At 36.2% G+C, this 19,011-nt stretch overlaps 2 protein-coding genes and 1 long non-coding RNA gene across 4 annotated transcripts in view; 2 read left to right on the forward strand and 1 right to left on the reverse strand.

Annotated features, from left to right (window-relative positions):
* Positions 1 to 15,107, forward strand: lipia (lipase, member Ia). The gene is made up of 11 exons (XM_082141355.1): positions 1 to 148; positions 1,831 to 1,894; positions 4,134 to 4,504; positions 7,697 to 7,805; positions 8,791 to 8,892; positions 9,079 to 9,168; positions 9,911 to 10,078; positions 10,165 to 10,254; positions 11,704 to 11,812; positions 11,923 to 12,096; positions 14,759 to 15,107. The coding sequence occupies exons 1-11, from the start codon at positions 125 to 127 to the stop codon at positions 14,841 to 14,843; spliced, it is 1,386 nt and encodes a 461-aa protein (XP_081997481.1). The 5' UTR covers positions 1 to 124; the 3' UTR covers positions 14,844 to 15,107.
* The window catches only part of LOC309477954 (SH3 domain-containing kinase-binding protein 1), a 6,579-nt gene continuing 2,544 nt past the window's right edge, over positions 14,977 to 19,011 (reverse strand). For both annotated transcript variants that reach the window (XM_082141481.1, XM_082141482.1), the window contains 4 exons: positions 18,221 to 18,325; positions 16,901 to 17,115; positions 16,736 to 16,799; positions 14,977 to 16,017 (listed from right to left, as the gene is read on the reverse strand). In XM_082141481.1, the coding sequence (XP_081997607.1) occupies positions 15,979 to 16,017; positions 16,736 to 16,799; positions 16,901 to 17,115; positions 18,221 to 18,325 (423 nt within the window). In that variant the 3' untranslated portion in view covers positions 14,977 to 15,978. The remainder of the gene's footprint in view (positions 16,018 to 16,735; positions 16,800 to 16,900; positions 17,116 to 18,220; positions 18,326 to 19,011) is intronic.
* Positions 16,981 to 19,011, forward strand: part of LOC309478013 — an 11,592-nt gene continuing 9,561 nt past the window's right edge. The window contains exon 1 of the long non-coding RNA XR_014198751.1: positions 16,981 to 17,095. This is a non-coding gene — a long non-coding RNA (uncharacterized lncRNA). The remainder of the gene's footprint in view (positions 17,096 to 19,011) is intronic.

Consider the following 19,011-nt stretch of genomic DNA (forward strand, 5'->3'; position numbering starts at 1 on the left):
TTGTAGGATGGTGGGTGGAGCAGTTAAAGTCAAGGAGGAGTAGCTCAGCCAGTAAGTGTGTCACCTTACTATTTCCTGGTGTCTTTAAATGAAGTATCAGCAACCCTGACGTTGTCAGACATAAATGTCTGGATACTCCTCCAACATGGTACGTTGTCTCCTCGTTTCATGTCAAATATTCCTTGTTGCAAATAGTAGTAACTGCTCTTTGTTTGAATAGGCTATGTTGATGATGTTCACTGGTGATCACATGAGTAAATGGCTACTATACGTTTAGTGTGACTGTTTAACATTAGTGGTTTGTCAGACTGGTTTGCATATTATTTCATGTACAATTGTTTTAACTGGGAATACAGTTAATGTATGTTAATGATTTGTTCTGCTTGTTTGGGAAGCACATTCTTAAACTCTCCCCATGACAACAGGTTAAAACCAGTCGGTCTTCTTTTTAGCTTTGGTGTAGGAGTCTCTAAAATGTGCACACACTCACAATGACTTCAAAACACACAGACTGTTTGTTTTAGTTTATTGTTCAGTGGTTGGGTTCTTCATTGACTAATGTTTTGTATATTTTGTATTCTTTAAGCATCTAAAACTGTTCCCCACACAAACCTTCCTGCATTTTAAAATGTTAATGTTTATTTAATTTTATATATATATTAGGGGTGTAACAGTTCGATACATATCACGATACTGAACTCACGATACTCCAAGACATAGTAAAATGTAAAAAAATAAAATACTGTTGATTAAAATGGTAAATTTGATATTACATTGTGGGTGTAAATGAATAGGCTTGGACATAGTGCTGGTAACCCAATGTACAGGTCAGGACAATGGTGACATCAGAATAAAATATTCATGATTCTAAAGCTGAAAATACAGAATTATTTTAGACAAACATGCTTGTACTCTGTCACCGACTAGATATATTTAAAATAATGTAGGCCACTTTTTACTGGTAACATAATTTGGCATTATCAGGACCCACAAATATTCCCCCATTGTATTATTATACTTTATATTCAACATTATATATAGTAGTTCAATGTAGTGCTGACACAAAAAATCTGAAAACTATAGTTTTTTCACACACAGTAATTTTTATTTTGTGTGAAATATACACAATACATATTGTCACTATCCACAATACATATTGTTGCATTTTTGTACTGTGATATAACATGATATATTGTTAAATCCCTAATATATATATGTATATGTAGTTGTGTAAAAGTAACATTTTCATTACTTGAAATAAAATAAACATCTACTGAAATAAAATATTATATTTTAGCTAGTTGTCAAGGCAACATTTCTCATTTTCATTAGTTTAAGCGGAAGTACTAAAATAACAAAAACGAAATGAACAAGAACCTAATAAAAACTATTTAGCCATATAAAAAAAAACGAATACAAATGGGAAAAAAATGCATAAACACATAATTACTAAACCTGTACAATTAAATTAGAAAAATAAAATCTAATGAACAAAAACTAGTATATCAATGATACTAAAATAATAAAAGAAAATTAGAGACCATATTGCACAATAGTAAGTTTCATTGAAACTGAATGTGAGTGTGTGTGTGTGTGTGTGTGTGTGTGTGTGTGCTGGAGTCACTGGAAATTCATGGTTTCATTATGTGGAAAATACGTGATGCGTGGCTTTCCATAAAAAATGCTAAATCGTTTTATATGGCCAGCAAGTAATAAGAAAGCAAAAGAAGTTTGCAGCACTTCCGCCACTTTAAAGTGAGAAAAAAACATTGCTAAGATAAGAACTGTGTGAAATTTGTGGTTTGTGTCATGCTTTTGTCTCTTTTGCAGTTCTACAGGACGTTCTTTTGGGGGCTCGTATATGTGACGCTGATGTTGTTTGACACTTTCAGAGGTAATGTTGAAACAAACGGTTTTAGTTTAATTACCACTTTATTTCAAATGCGCACACTTCAGTGTGGTTAACCATAGTGGCCTAAAACACCATGAGACAGTCAGCTGTGGGGAAAAAAATACAGTTTCTATATTACTCACAGTGAATGCTGTCTCATTGTGATGGGTGTTACTTTATAAGTTCTCTTGAAATGTTAAAAACAATTCCATGAGTGGGCTCCACAGATGTACTGTAACATTACTCCCACTCTTCCTGTAAATACCAAAACATATACGTGCACACCTTTGCCCACTAATTGTCGTCTGCTTTTAAGTGTAAATGTAAAAAGATTGCTATTTGTAGACTACAATTGTATTCCTTTCGGTTGTCTCTTATAAAAAAGTAGGACCGTATTAGATGGTTTCAGATTGCAGTGGTAATTTGATATCCAGTGGCCCTCGAAAGTTCTTGAACGCATACACCAATGTATTGTGAACTTTTTTTAAATGACTTATAAGCAACATGTCAAGTTTTATTGGATTAATGGAAGTCAGTTCTCTTTAAAAATCAGTTGCGAGTTATAGAGTCAGAATTGTGAGACATAAGCTTTGCGTATTTATATCCTGCAATTCTGCTTTATTTGTGTATTCCATGGTCGAAACAAGCTTCCATAGAAATTATTGTGCAGTCCAAATAAAAACAAAGCTGATTCTGTTTTATTTTTAAAAAACAATTATAGAAGAATTATTTCTGGCAGGCTGTGCATTAGTGTTAGGGATTTTTCAGTGACTCCTTCTGGAAGTTACATCAATATACCAGTAAGTGGCAACAAGTGATTGTTTTTATGAGTGAGTCATTGAATAATTTGCTCAATCAATGCATTCAAACACATTTAGGAACGAAACTCCTTTATACTGGTATATATTAGTAGAGCTAAAGTAGACAGAAAGTTTTTTTATGAACTTTTGTATTAAAGCTGTTGTGCTTTTTCCTACAACCAAATCAGTCACACCCATAGACAGTATATAAACTGGACACAGCGACCCCATAGGTTTCAACAGAGAAAAGTGAAGCAAATTAGAAGCACTCACTTCCTGATGGCTGAGCGTACTGCGCAGACTCAAACTGAGCTTGACGACGTAGATGTGACGTGAGCAACCTGTCTGTCTTCTAGTAGCTGTGCCAAGAGAAATCTGAATCATTCCCTTCCGAATCTTGCAGAGACCGAGAGTGTGAGTAGGAGCTGTCCATGAGCTAGGAGCAGGAGCAACTTTATGACTCTCTATGGGCTTCTCCCTTGACTTTATCGGACTTAATGCCTCCACGTCCCCCCGATTGACTGCGAGCTTCTCCTCCTGTCTATACGGTAATTTCCAGAGAGTCGCGTGGTTATGACGCAATCGTTAGCCTACTTTTACAAAAACTACTTCTACGGGGCCATAACGTAAGATGCAAGGTAATGGAGCCTTTTATACATTGTCGTGTTTCTTTAGAAATAAACAATGGACAAATGGAGTCTTTAAACGCCTCAGATGTAAAGTTATTCGCTGTCAAAGTGCGCCAAAATGAATGGGAGTCAATGGAATGCTAACAGCAGGTGATGGCTTGTTAGCCAATGGCGGCCCCCGGGGGTGGTCCAGAATTCGAGCGCTGGATTGACCCCCTGGTCACACCCATGTTGACATTCAGACCCAGAGTAAGGTTGTGAGCAGGGCCATTTCTAGGGATAAGCGAATTAGGCTGTTGCCTATAGTGCCACCACCTGGAGGGGAGCACCAATGAGCAACCCAACGCCCCTGTTGATGTGATACATGACACTGCTTTTTAGCAAATAACTTGTGTTAATAACATTGACTTGGCTGAATATTAGTCAGAAATATTTTCAAATTGTATCGGAAAGATGGTGATCAGAAATACAAATGTTTTGTGTATTTTTAAATGAATGACAGTGTCAGCAAAATAATTGATTTACTAAAATAGTAATGATTTCCACAACTGAAGCTTCGCTGTAGTATTAAGAAAATGTGTCCAAAAAAAGATGAAGTGCTCTGTTGTAAAAGTAAAGTAGAAATGTAAAAGTCAGTAATGGATCTTGGTCTCCTCTGAAATATTTTGAATAATCATATCAATAATTTAATCAAATGCATTGATTAGTCTTATTTAATTTCGCACAAGATACAACTAAGTTGTTGTTTTTTAAACAAGGACTTGCTTTGCCTAAGAAGCGAACCTCTGAACATTATTTACTTTCTCCCTAAAGCTCAAGAATGTGAGAAGATGATAGACCTTGACCTTAAAAACTCCTTTGCTGGGACGTCTTTGGATGTCAGATTGCTGCTTTACACACGGGCCAACATCTCCTGCGGTCAGCTGCTCTCCCACCAAGAGCCCTTCAGCAATCCTCACTTCAACCTCAGCTCTCCCACCACCTTCCTCATCCACGGGTACCGGCCCACCGGCTCACCCCCAGTGTGGCTCTACCAGTTTGTGGAGTTCCTTCTCAACCGCCATGACATGAACGCTATTGTGGTGGATTGGAACCAAGGTGCAACCAATTTTAACTACTGGAAAGTCGTGAAAAACACGCGCAAGGTGGCTGAAAATCTTACTGATCTCATCCGGAAAATGGAGGTAAAAGAAGTGCAATCTCAGATACAGAATTTTTCAAATAAAGAATACCAGTTTTAATCACAGGCTGTGAATACTCTCTGAGTAGGTGGTACTTTTGAATAAGTAATTACTTCACAACCGTTAAAAAGTATGTTTTATATAGTATGAATGTGTGTTGTATGTCATTGTCATGTTACCTACCAGCATCAGTTGCTTCACTGCCATTCACTAATACCCTCCTGTGGCCTCATGGGATAGTAAAGTGTCCACTGGATGCGCACTTCATACTGTAATCTCAGTGGAAGTAGTAGGTCATCCGGGAACTTTTTACATACTCTTTTATGAGTACTGCGTGTGAATTCGGACATACTACTCTTCTCTACTATATAGTAGGTAAATATGTGATTTCAGATACAGCCAAATTCTGGGTGGGTTTATTGGAAATTACAGGGTTAGTTCACCTGAAAATGATCCCATAATTTACTCATCCTCAATCCATCCTAGATGTATATGACTTTCTTCTTTCAGCCAAACACAATAGGAGTTATATAGAAAAATATTCTGGCTTTTCCAAGCTTTATAATGGGAGTGAATAGTGTAAGCCCGTCTATCATTCCAAATGGGGGTTCCTGCCAGAACGGGTGAAGGTCTCTGCATGTTACTGTCTTTCCGTCTGGAAAAGTTATTTAATTCCATTTAAGCTTTTATCTGACTCCATTTTATCACAACCTCGAATTTAAGTTAGATTACCATTTGGTTATTGGTCAATTATATAATAGTTTATCAATACATTGGATTGTTCTATTTAACTCTTTACTTATATTTTACCCGTTCATATTAGGAAGCTATATCGCTCAGAGGTCATCACGCCTTGTTCAACGTGGGTCTCACGATCACAATCTCGCCAGCTTCGGTCACTAAACAGAGCTAATTGCTATATACCTGAGATCGGTCGCATTCACGCTTACACAATCAAAGATACTTTGTTAACGGAAATCCATCATAAAAGTAATCCATACGACTCCGGTTGGATAATAAAGGTCTTCTGAAGCAAAGTGATTCGACTTTGTAAGAAAAATATCCATAATTATAACTTTATAAACCATAATTTAAATATAAAATATATAAGCCATTGGCTTCTGGTAACGGCCATACGCGAGTCGAGTTCCAGCGGAAGTGTGACCTCTGACCCGACGCATGATGTATTGATGAACACAGAAGCGCAGAGGATAGAGCGAAACAAAACACCAGTCACGAATTAGACGTCTATGACCAGAAGTTTTAAAGAGAAATGTGGGAGGATCTTGAGTTTGTTGACCAGCCCTATTTGTTTAAACCGAGAGAGGCGTCTACTCTCACCTAAGCTTACGCTACTCCTACATCTTACGTCATACGCCGGAACTCGACTCTCTCGTGAATTTACGTATGGCCGTTACCGGAAGCCAGTGATTATAGTTTATAAAGTTACAATTATGGATCTTTTTCTTATAAAGTCGCATCGCTTCGCTTCAGAAGGCCTTTATTAACCCCTTGGAGTCATATGGATTACTTTTATGATGGATGGATTCACTTTTTTGTACTTCAAAATCTCAGTTACTATTGACTCCCATTATAAAGCTTGGAAGAGCCAGGATATTTTTTAATATAACTACGATTGTGTTTGGCTGAAAGAAGAAAGTAATTTACACCTAGGATGGCTTGAGGATGAGTAAATTATGGGATCATTTAAATTTTTGGGTGAACTAACCCTTTAATAAGTGGGTGAGCCTAAATTGTTGGTGTGCTAGATGTCAACAATTATGGAATATTTGTTGATGGACAATGATGCATTATATACATTCCTGGACTCTGTTATGGATAGTCTTTCACTCTACAAAAATTTTAGCACCAAAGAGGCTCACAATACTAATTAATTCAAATACTAAAATAAATCTTCATGGATACCCCATGAAATCAAAATTCAGTTTTAGTTTGAGCGTTAGTTCTAGAACCAACAGATTTTTTCTTTGTATTGAGTGGGAAAAAATGTATTGTGGGACTTTGGTTGTTGATTGGGTCTTGAGATGTGGGTGTTGTATTCACAAATATGTTCGAGCTTACAAAGGGGATTGTGGAAAGTTGTTGAACAACATGAGTTTAAAAAACTTCCTCAGGGAAAAGAAATTAATAAAAAACCATCTGAGCCCTTTAAAGGTTCAGTGGTCAATAATGTGGAGTCTTGCGCATTGGCAGTAGGTTTGTATGTGCACAGGTTAAGCATACAGGCATTTTATAGTCCTGCGTTAATCGTTAACTTTCTCAGGCTATTTAAATGCAATCCTTATGTTGACATAATAGTCATGTTTATATGCAGTGCTGGGTAGATTACTTACAAACCATAATCCATTACTGAATACAAATTACAAGATTAAAATTGTAATCTATTACATTACACATTTAAGGTAATATAATCTGATTACTTTTGACCCAACTCATTTATCAGATTGATTTGAATAGAATAATCGTGTAGCATAATGATATAAAAATGCAAAGAGAGAACATTTATTCCACTCTTTGTTATCAACAAAGTGAAGTGCATTAAACGTATGTCAGGCTTTCTCAAACTGGGAGATGTGTAGGAACTGCAGGGGGTTCGAAATTAATGGATGAAAAGCTAACAACTATTAAATCTTAAAAGGATATTTCACAGCTGGAAAGATATACGTAAAACTCCCAGAATGCACTTGCTTCGCTGCCCTACGAGGCCACTCCCAAGCCACGCCTAACGGTTACAGAAGGCAGTATTGGAAGAAATTATACAATTGGCTACTAGTTGACTCGAAACTGAAAAGACGCCGTTTTATCGTGAGATCCCACCCCCAATCGGCAGGTTAAAAACATGCGGAACGAGCTCCTACTACTGGCTGTAGTCTCTAGCCTCTGGCCAAAAAAAGTATTTTTCCAGACACACAATATGGAAATCTCTCGTCTCAGGGAGACATCAGGGAGGGAAGCACGGTCATTCAAAAATACTACCGGTTTTCTACTGATACAAAGCTTAATGCTAATCGGTGAAGTATCCCTTTAATGTTAAAATATATATTTTTTTTTTTATAAAAACAACCAAAATAAAACTTATTTATAAATATTTTAATTGTTTATGCTGTGTGGCCTCTCAATTTCCCATGTAATTATAGCTGCCTAACTACTGTGTTTGCACGGTTGACATTACAGAACAATGGGGCCAACCTGAGCTCCATTCACATGATTGGTGTCAGTCTAGGAGCCCACATTTCAGGTTTCACTGGGGCCAAATTTGGCGGGAAAATTGGCAGGATAACAGGTGAGATTCATCCATTCACCTACTAAACCTTTAAGCCGGGGATTCTCAACTCTGGCCCTCAAGAGTTTTGCTCCAACCCTAATCAAACACACCTGGACAAGCAAACCAAGGTCTTCGGACTTACTACCCTGCGTCCTTATGTGCATATTATCCATCCTGAATAGTATGTGAGATTAGAATAAATGTGTCCCAAAAGTGTCCCTCTGTTTCTGGTAGATATTCAAAGTGTGGATCTGTGCACACCCTAACGGCTAATATTGCCCACAACCCATTGCGCTTTGGAGGAGGATTCGGTTTCGGAACTACAAACACGAATAAAAAGTGTTCAAACATGGCGGATGTGTGCGACCAACGGTTAAATAGAGAGGTTTAGATAAAGGTCAAAGAGTTTGAGTGACTAATGATCAACATTTAACCTTATAAGAAATATTTATTTAAGTTATCTTATCCGTGTTACATTTCCTCTGCAACAACAATGCAAACTTTTAGATCCATTTAGCCGTTAACTTTTAAATGCATCATAATGCAAAATTCTTTACATTAAAGACCCACATCTGGCAGATCAACGTGCTATTTCTTTTCTCTCCAATACATTAGGAAATTATATTAAATGAAAAGTGGAGGATGTTAACTGAGAAAAGATGATTGACAGGCCAGTTTACGGAGACAGGATATATGTAAATATGCGACAGTGTCCATTAAAGACTCAATTCAATGACGTGATAGTATGTCCTAAAGCTTCTTCTGCTACACGCACAAAAGTATGTACTTATGTACAAATAAAGTTCATATTTTTAGGGTGTAGTATAATAATTTGGTGAATTTGGACGCTGTACTTGAAAGTTTTACACAGGTGAGTTTGATCAGGATTGGAGGAAAGTGGACCTCAAGGGCCAGCGTTGAGAACCCCTGCTTTAAGCTATTATCAGTTTCAGTATTATGATATTTTCATCAGATTTATGATATTTTCATCTGCTTTAATCAGCGCTAGATCCAGCAGGGCCAGAGTTTAATGGTCGGGATCCCAGTGACCGTCTAGACCCCTCTGATGCCCAGCTTGTGGAAGCTCTACACACAGACATGGATGGTGCGGTTTTTCTCACACATCATTTGAGACTCATCTCGACGTGGGGCTCTTGATTCGGTTCAGGAAGCAACCACTCACAGCAGTCTTGCATTGCAGATGCGACATTTGCAAAGGCAAACACCAAATGCATAATAGAAAAATAGAAAATCTAGGTCTGGTTAATTCATTGTTGCCATTGTCTTGTAGCACTGGGCTATCGCGATCTCCTGGGTCACATCGACTACTATGCAAACGGTGGAGCAGACCAGCCAGGATGCCCTAGAAGCATCTTTTCAGGTCAGCTTTTATATCATTTTAATTATGTAACCAAAAAAGAAAATTGTCATTATAAAAATTTATAATATTTTATTTGAAGGTAGGGAAGGCAATTGTATAATATATATCTTGATCGGTAAGATTTTTAAGGTCTCTTATGCTCACCAAAGTCATAATATTGGTAAATATTATGACAATTTCAAAATTTCTATTTGAATATATTTGAATATAGAATTTATTCCTGTGATCAAAGATGAATTTTCAGCATCATTACTCCAGTCTTCAGTGTCACATGATCCTTCAGAAATCATTATAATATTCTGATTTGATGCTCAAAAAACATTCATTATTATTAGCAATGTTGAAAACAGTTGTGGACAATATTATTTTATTTTTTTTCAGGATTCTTATGTTTTTGAAAATGTTGTAGATTTATGTAGTAAATCAGAATCGAATAAAATGAATGTCTATATTTTGAGACAAAGCTCTTGTTAATGATTTTCAGTTTTGTTCAATGTAATTTAAGCAACAGTTTTTCAATAACTGAATAAATACTTTTACTTTTTAAATAATTTTGTTTCTGTGTTTTTGAAATGAACATATTTTAATGACAGTATATCGGACAATTTATTTGATCAAAATAAACTAAAGTGATTGTTTTGAACAAGTATAAACTTAGACATTTATAGAAACATTATTTTAGCTAAAGTATTTGTATCAATACTTTGTGCCTTTTTACAAAATTCCTCTCCATCTTCCTCAGGATCACAGTATTTCAAGTGTGACCATCAGAGGTCGGTGTTTCTCTACATGAATTCTGTGAACGGCTCCTGTCCCATTACTGCCTACCCCTGTGAATCCTACACAGACTTCCTAGATGGGAAGTGCATGGATTGTGGGAAGTTTAAGCCAGATGGATGTCCCATTTTTGGTAAACTCCAAACACTGAGTAAACTCTGAGTTTAATTTGTTTAATTGCCCATTCTGTGACATTCATCATTTCATTACATTGCCTAGGTTATGATGTTATACACTGGAGGGAGCCACTGGTCCGGCTTGGACAAACAAGGACGTATTTCCAAACAAATGAATCTCCTCCATTCTGCAGTGAGCACCTTTTTACTGCATTATTACTGTCAATTGTGACCAGATTTGTTAATAAGATTTATTTTTTGCTTTCACTAGTCGTGCATTGTGACATTTTTATAAGTACAATATAGTATATTCTATATAGTCTTATATGGTCGATGTTAATATTATTTCTTGTTGTTAATATGGTCATTAAGTATTATATACACTACCAGTAAAAAATGTGGAATAATTAAAAAGAAATTATGTTTTAAGAAGTCTCTTATGCACTCCAAGACTGCATTTATTTGATAAAATAAGTAAAAATATTATTTTTATTTTTAAAATTACATTACAATTTAAAATAACTGTTTTTCCATTTTAATATATTTTATTCCTGTGATGCAAAGTTGATTTTTCAGCATCATTACTCAGTGTCACATGATCCTTCAGAAATCATTCTAATATGCTGATTTGCTGCTCAAGAAACATTTATTATTATTATCAATGAAAGCGGTTGTATAACTTTAATATTTTTGTGGAAACATTGATACACTACCATTCAAAAGTTTTGGTAAGTAAGATTAACAACAAAAACAAATGAATACTTTTATTCAGTAAGGATGCATTAATATGAGAAAAAGTGACAAAGACATTTATAATGTTACAAAAAGTTATTTCGAACTTTATTCATCAAAGAAACAAATCAGCATAAAACATTTATTTCTGAAGGAACTTGTAATCAGCTTTTTTAAATTATAATTATATTAACAAAATTTGTGTTTTACTGTATTTTGATTAAATACATGCAGCCTTTGAATAAGAGAGATTTCTTTAAAAAATATATATATATATGTAGAAAATTAGCTTCAAGGGGAAATATGAATAATTAATTATAAATATTTGTATCGGTTAATAGAATTAACTTGATGTAGCTGAATTAATGTTACAATCAATTATTGTTTGTCCAGCGAACTCTCAGTATTGATCATCTATCTACGAAATGTTTCGTGACCACAGAAAAATGTGCACAAAAGTTTTATTTAACTCAATCACAAACACATAACTAGTCTAAACAAACACACGCCATCATGCATACATGAGTAAAATGGAAAGTGAAAGTGACTGAATCCGAAACAGAAACCGGGTAATGATGAAGCTATGGAAACATAACACAAACATAATAGTCAGTTAACTATCTGAACAGAACCATCACTCACCCTGTTAACAAGGAGTCTACAGCTTATACTAAAGTTAGTTAGTTTAGTTAGTCTAAGGTGCGATACTTGGGGGTTTGCTGGATTGTTCATTACATATAATGAATAATTGTGTGTCTGATTGGTCAAGCCGCTATAAAAAATGGTAATTTGTAACCTTTGACTGGTAGTGTACTATTTTTAAAAGTATTACAAAAATGCTGTTTCTAGTTTTGCATTTCATCTGTTCTGTAAAAACAGACTCTTATTATTTAATCTTTGACTCCATCAGAGTTCGGTTACAAGGTTGAAATTGTCACATGGAACCAGAAATTGCATTGGGGATATTTAACAATTAAATTACACAACGGAAAGGAAGAGACACAAGTTGAACTCAACCAGTAAGTCCACGAAAGTCTAATTTCTCCTATCGGACATTTGTCTTTATTAAAGAGTAGTTCCAGATTCATTATTTGGGCTTATGCTAATGTTTCTCCTCCTTTTTTCCCAGTAAATCCATAATGTTTGAGAAGTATGTGGAGACCAGTCTTTTTGCTCAGTTTGACAGAGACATCCAGCCTGTTAAAGAGATCACACTGAGGTTCTGTCCTGCAAAAGGACTCCGGCCACGTAAGAAACTACGGGTGCTGCATATTCGCCTGACTCCTCTACAGAACAACCTCAGGTGTGTTCTCAAACGTTTGTACACTCTTCACACTATTTTGCTGACTTCATTGCTTTTCTCACATTGCTGGCCAGACGACAAAGTTTGGTTAACTGGGAAAAGTCCCATCGCCCATCACACTCTCGTTGGATTAAAGAGGCCTTGTATTTCATCAAACTTAAAAAAGAAAATTTGATTCGATGGCCCAGTACACCATTCTCTAAAAAAGCCCTTTCTAGTATTTATACAAACTCTGCATTTACATTTAGTCATTTAGCAGACGCTTTTATCCAAAGCGACTTACAAATTAGGACTAAATTAAGCGAGTCATCATGAAGAGGCAAAAACAACAACAACGCAAGAAGTGCTCAAAATACGAAGTTCAGGTATTATTCAGAGTAGCATAAGCCTGATAAGTGATGTTTCAAAGGGAAAGGAAGTTGTCAGGGATTCTGCATTCCGGATGAGGGTGGGGAGAGCGTTCCACCAGCATGGAACTGTGAATGAGAATGTTCTGGAAAGTGATTTTGTGGCTTTCTGTGATGGAACCACGAGACGTCGCTCGTTGACCGATCGTAGGTGTCTGGTAGGGATGTAGACTCGTAGGAGTGAGTGAAAGTAGGAGGGAGCTGAGCCTGTGATAGATCTGTAAGCAAGTGTCAGTGCCTTGAACTTGATGCGAGCAGCGAGAGGTAGCCAGTGCAGAGAGATGAACAGAGGAGTGACGTGGGCCCTCTTGGGCTCGTTGAAGACAAGACGAGCTGCAGCATTCTGGATCATCTGTAGGGGTTTGGTTGCACATGCTGGAAGTCCAGCCAGAAGGGCATTGCAGTAGTCAAGCCTAGAGATGACCAGGGCCTGGACGAGAAGTTGTGTTGCATGCTCAGTTAGGAAAGGCCTGATCTTCCTGATGTTGTGCAGTGCAAACCTGCATGATCGAGCTGTCTTTGAAATGTGATCTGTGAAGGTCAGCTGGTCATCAAACGTTACTCCAAGATTTCTGACCGATCTTGATGGGGTGATTGATGATGACTGTAGCTGGATGGTGAAGTCGTGCTGTAGAGATGGATTGGCAGGGAGGACGAGAAGCTCAGTCTTTGCCAGGTTGAGCTGCAGGTGATGTTCCTTCATCCATGTGGAGATGTCCGCCAGACAGCTTGAGACCCGTGCAGCTACTGTGGGATCATCTGGTTGAAATGAGAGGAAGAGCTGCGTGTCATCAGCATAGCAGTGGTAGGAAGCCACTCTGCAGACTCTTAATTTGGCTTATTAACCCTTTTCATTCCAGCTAGTAGATTTCATTATACATCTTCACCCGGATTTATATTTAGAATTCAGTTCTAAATGCACATGCTACCAAGTGCACTACTTTGTCTGTCTATATTAGTATATTTCAGTGTTCCACTGTTATCTGCTAATGAAAATGTATTTATTTTATATACTTCCATCATTACCTTTTGTTTTCTTTTTTATTTATTTAGTTTTTTTAATCTTTTTTTCATACAAAAAATTATGTGTGTGTATCATAAATTATAAATAAATCATAAAATAAAAAAACAATAATAAAGGTTATTTATTGGCATTTATGGCTTCATCCATGGAGCCTTTCCATTGCACAAAAGGTTCTTTATAGGGTTCTTTAGATTGTATGTTTATATATGTTTACTTCATTAAAATAATAAAAATAAAAATTTATACAAATATATACAGTATATATTACACACACAACACACACACACACACACACACACACACACACACACACACACACACACACACACAGTACCGATCAAAAGTTTGGAAATGAAAAGTTTGAAAGAAGTCCCTTATGCTCATCAAGGCTGCATTTATTTGATCCAAAATACAGAAAAAAAAAAAACAGTAATATTGTGAAATATTATTACAATTTAAAATAATGTTTTTTTATTTTAATACACTAAAATATAATTTATTTTCTGTGATACAAAGCTGAATTTTCAGCATCATTACTCCATTCTCCAGTGTCACATGATCCTTCAGAAATCATTCTAAAATGCTGATTTGATACTCAGTTATTATCAATGTTGGAAACTGTTGTGCTGCTTAATATTATTTTTGGAACCTGTGATACTTTTTTCAGAATTCGTTGATGAATAAAACGTTTTTTTAAAAACAGCATTTATTCAAAATGGAAATATTTTCTAAAAATAAATCTTTACTATCACTTTTTATCAATTTAACACATCCTTGCTGAATAAAAGTATTAATTTCTTGCAACAAAAAAAAAGAAAAATGACAGACCCCAAACATTTGAACGGTGATGTATATTGTTACAAAATATTTCTATTTTAAATAAATGCTGTTCATTATTTAAACTTTTTTTAAATTTTTTTATCAAAGAATCCTGGAAAAAGCATCCGGTTATAAAATAATATTATTGTTCGTCTGACGTCAAACATGGGATTAGGAAATGTCACAGGCTAGATTCAAACGCTCGCTGCCAATAAGAATGAAATCAGCAGTACTCTCAATTTCTTCACATGAAATCTTTCGACGTGAAGACTAAATTCATGCTTGTCAATACACATCTCAAACAGAATAGAAACAAAGACCAGTGTACAATTGACAGCCACAAAGCAAAGGATAGTCTTCTGGTTTCATTCAACTAAATGTCACATTAAACGGTTGCTTTGCTTTTCAACAGGCCTCTGTGTCGCTATGATCTTCTGCTGGAGAAAAATAAAGATGTGACGTTCAGACCGATTCCTTGTGAAGACTCGAACTTTTGATCCAGACTCTCCCAAGCAAGGACATTCCTGTCTCAAGACTGTGACCCGTGCCTCTTTTAGTCAGTTACTCGGCATAGCTGTCATTTGTAGTCTTTAACTAAACGGATTTGAAGTTGTTTTTCTTGTCAACATGTTGTCTTTCACGGTTTGCCCCTTCAGAATTATAATTTACTGATTATTGTTGTGTTTTCTTCATCAAGGTACAGCTACACCTGTTTATTTTTATGTAATGTAAATAAATATTTTTCTCGTTTTTGTATGGTATTACTTTAGTTGTCTGTGTTTTAACTTAAAATCTAGTGCAGTGGTTCCCATTCTTTGTCTTGCAGTACCTTGACTTTCTTGCTCACCGCAGATACAAAATGTACAATATAATTAAATATAATAGCAAAGTTAATACATTCCATTATACATTACCGTTCAAATGTTCGGGGTCAGTTAGATTTTTTTTTTTTTTTTTGTAAGATTGATGTTTTTTGTTTTTAATTGATCAAATCAAATTTTTTTTTCATTGTCCCTAAAAGCCCTATTTTTTTACTTTCTATTCATCAAAGAATCCTGAAAAAAGTATCATGCTTCCACAAAAATATTTTTCAACATTGATAATAATTATTGATTGAAATTATTATTGAGCAGCAAATCGGCATATTAGAATGATTTCTGAAGGATCATGTGACACTGAAGTACGATGATGAAAATTCAGTTTCATATAAAACATTTTTCACTTCTAATAATATTTCATGATATAATGTTTTTACTGTATTTTTTATCAAATAAATGTAGCTTTAGTGAGCAGAAGAGACTTCTTTTAAAAACATTTACAAAAATCTTACTGACTCCAAACTTTTGAACAGTATTCTTAAAGCTTTGGAAATCTGCATCTGACAGAATCTCACATCCCAGCATTAAATGTATTTGGTTAAAACTATATAGACTGATGTCTCTTTCCAGTCATCTTCCAAAGTTTGTAACCCAAAACATTTCTTTTATATTACTCATGTAGCGGCACAATATATTTTCACAATGAATCTTGATACAAATTCCCAAGAGTCCCTCCTAAGTCTCTGAAAGTTTTTCGTTTCCACACGGTGGCGTATCTGTGGTTTGATCGGGTGATGGATACCTCAGAGTTGGCTCACTTGGACATGTGTTTCTTTAGGTGTTCTACTTCAATCTGAAATGAAATCGAGCACAAGTGAGAGGGTCAGAAATGAACACAAATCTTCATGTTAGAGGACCTATTATGCCCTTTTCCAAAGTTTTGATTTTACTTTGGGGTCTACTAGAATAGGTTTTCATGTTTGAATGTTCCAAAAAAAAGTTTTTTCACATATATATTATTGCTGCTCCTCTCTTCCCAGTCTGTCAGTAACGCTCCGTTTAGTTCTTGTCTCTATGAAGCCCCTCCTTCTGAAAAGTGCAGTGTGCTCTGATTGGTCGGCTGGACCAGTGTGTTGTGATTGGTCAACCGCTTCGAACGTGTTTGGGAAATGTCACACCCTTTAACATAACAGTAAGTTTCAACACACTACTTGAGAGTGCCTTGGAGTTCTTTTTTGATTTTCACTACTTGCACAACTCAACCAGGCCTCGTTTATTTTGTGAATGCCTTAGTTAGAATTACTCAAGACTGCAGTCGTGGCGTTTCATGGAGTTCAGAAACAGTGCGCACTGATATAGAGAATATCTCGCTTTGGAGTGACTTTGCTTTATAACTTTGCAGACCTTTTTCATGCTCAAACAGCAACGTTACACACTAAAGATTGTTGAAAATGTAAAAAAGCATTATAGGTCCATTTTAGGCAATTAAATAAGTTCTACTTTATGGTAATGAGTGAAATTGTGAATAAAGAGTTAACATCCAGAGGCTCTTGACTCATCTTCCTGCTTACTTGCAATGACAAACGCATCTTCTTTTCTTCATCAAGTTCGTTCATGAGCAGTTTGATCTCTTTTCTGAAACGAAATGCCATTAAATTATTTAATTTTTTACAGAAATATAAGGATAGGAATCTCAACATTTTTATTTAGTTTAAATACAGTCATATTGCACTAACTTCTGCTGAGTCCTCAGCGTATTCAGTTCATCTCGAAGATCTCGGAGCTCTGCTCTCATCTGCTCCAAGGTGGCGGGGCCCTGAAGGGCCGGTCGGGGTTTAGCTGCTAATAATGCCGAGAGATACGCAGGGAGCGGGATTGTGCTTGTTGTGCCAGAAGATGAAGAAGAGGAAAGTGCCGGTGCAGGACCAGAGGTACAGTTGCTGACAGGTTCCTAAAAAAAATTAAAGGGACAATCCTAATAATTTCATTTCAGTTGTGAGCAGTTTGTCCTCTAGGGGCCTCACACTGCCAGAAGCCCCCAAAAACCCAATAAGGCCACTAAAGGTGAGCACTGAGCACTAAAAAAAATCCAGTTTTGAAAGCTTAAGATTTTTTTAATCTACACATTTCCTAAATTTTTAGAAAAGGATAAGGCAGGGCTTCCCAAATGGGCGTTCGCAAAGTTATTAATTAATTAATTAAATTGAATGTAACATTAAAATAAACAAATGAGGCTATATAATTAATCAAAATGTATAAATACATCAAAATGTAAAATAGCGATATATCTTATCACATCACAATTATCAAATCAAAGGCTGCGATTGAAGGCTAGATTGAACTACATGTTTCAGAGTGAAGAGCGGCACTGTGTTCATTTACACACACGTGGCTTATGATATCATGTTTTCAGAGTGGCACGGTTCACAGTAAATGCAGCTTCTCACAAACTTTGCATCTCTAGTACAGAGTTTAACACACATTTGAAACTAAATAAAAGCTTGAGGATTTGATATTTTAAAAGCTTGAGGGTTTTGAATGTTTGAAAGACATAAATATTTGTATTGTAACTTAAACCAGGATTATGCCTTAGTTCAGTAAGGACATTTAAGTAGCTTTTATAAACATGCCTTAGAAAATAACAAAACTGGTGTGCATCTTGAAACAAAACAATGGCACTGACATATTTTAAGATATGCCAGTGCAAGATTCTTAGCTATTAGTAAATCTGGCCCTTTGTCCGTGTCTGGATGTCTCAGCCGTAGCAATATGAGAAATTTTCATATGAAATGAATGTCATATCAAAGACATGCAGCCATATATGGCAATCAAAATGAAACACTTATTAAAGATAAGATATTTTATTTGTTTACTTGCATGTTTTGTGACCATTAACTAACATCAGAGAATCGTGAACATGCCAATGTGTTGCAAAATTAATGAAATATTAACTTAAATCACAGGCGGTACCAGGGGGTACTTCAAGTAAATATTTTACTTCAAAGGGGTTTGGCTGAGTTCCCTGGGTTCCCAAAAAAGCATTCAGACAGACTTACTTTGGTGTCTTTGGGTTCATCTGTGTTATAAAGAAACTTGAGGGCCAGCAAGTCTGGTTCCTGATTCACTTCATTCATTTCCTGTCCTGCTTGTTCCTCGACAGCCTGCAAAGGGAACACTAATAAGTACAAAACACTCAATATCTTCATAAAGGATGAGATTTTATTCTCTAAACTTCAGTTTTATGTTCTAAAATTTATCTTATCTCATGGTTTCATCCAACAAACACAACACAATTAGCAGAATACTGTAATTAAATGAATTATGGAATTATCAGTGTTCATTCACACTTATTTGTACACCAGTGTTTCCCAAACTGGGGCGTACCCCTGGGGATATGTGAATACATTCTGAGTGTAACAAGGTTTAGAAGAAGGAAGGAGGAAAAACCTTTGCATTCCCCGAAGGATTTTTGTGTTCGCTCACAAAACCTTTGCGATCTTTGCGTTCCCCGGAGAAACTTTGCGTTCGCTCGCAAAACCTTTGCATTCCCCGGAGAAACTTTGCGTTCGCTCGCAAAACCTTTGCGTTCCCCCGAGAAACTTTGCGTTCACTAGAAAACCCTTTGCATTCCCCCAAGAAACTTTGTGTTCACTCACAAAACCTTTGGGTTCCCCTGAGAAACTTTGCGTTTGCTCGGAAACCTTTGCGTTCCCCGGAGAAACTTTGTGTTCCCCCAATAAACTTTGCGTTCACTCGCAAGACCTTTGCGTTCCCTTGAGAAACTTTGTGTTCCCCCAATAAACTTTGCATTCACTCGCAAGACCTTTGGGTTCCCCCGAGAAACTTT

Source organism: Leuciscus leuciscus (genome assembly GCF_965113295.1).
Source record: "Leuciscus leuciscus genome assembly, chromosome: 16".
Taxonomy (NCBI): domain Eukaryota; kingdom Metazoa; phylum Chordata; class Actinopteri; order Cypriniformes; family Leuciscidae; genus Leuciscus; species Leuciscus leuciscus.

What these genes read in the sequence shown, in the direction of transcription:
- lipia (XM_082141355.1), top strand. Translation starts at nt 125, where the DNA reads ATGTCTGGATACTCCTCCAACATG. An exon ending in GAAAATTGGCAGGATAACAG is followed by an intron (nt 7,806 to 8,790) that starts GTGAGATTCATC and finishes TGCTTTAATCAG; the next exon opens with CGCTAGATCCAGCAGGGCCA. An exon ending in AGATGGATGTCCCATTTTTG is followed by an intron (nt 10,079 to 10,164) that starts GTAAACTCCAAA and finishes TACATTGCCTAG; the next exon opens with GTTATGATGTTATACACTGG.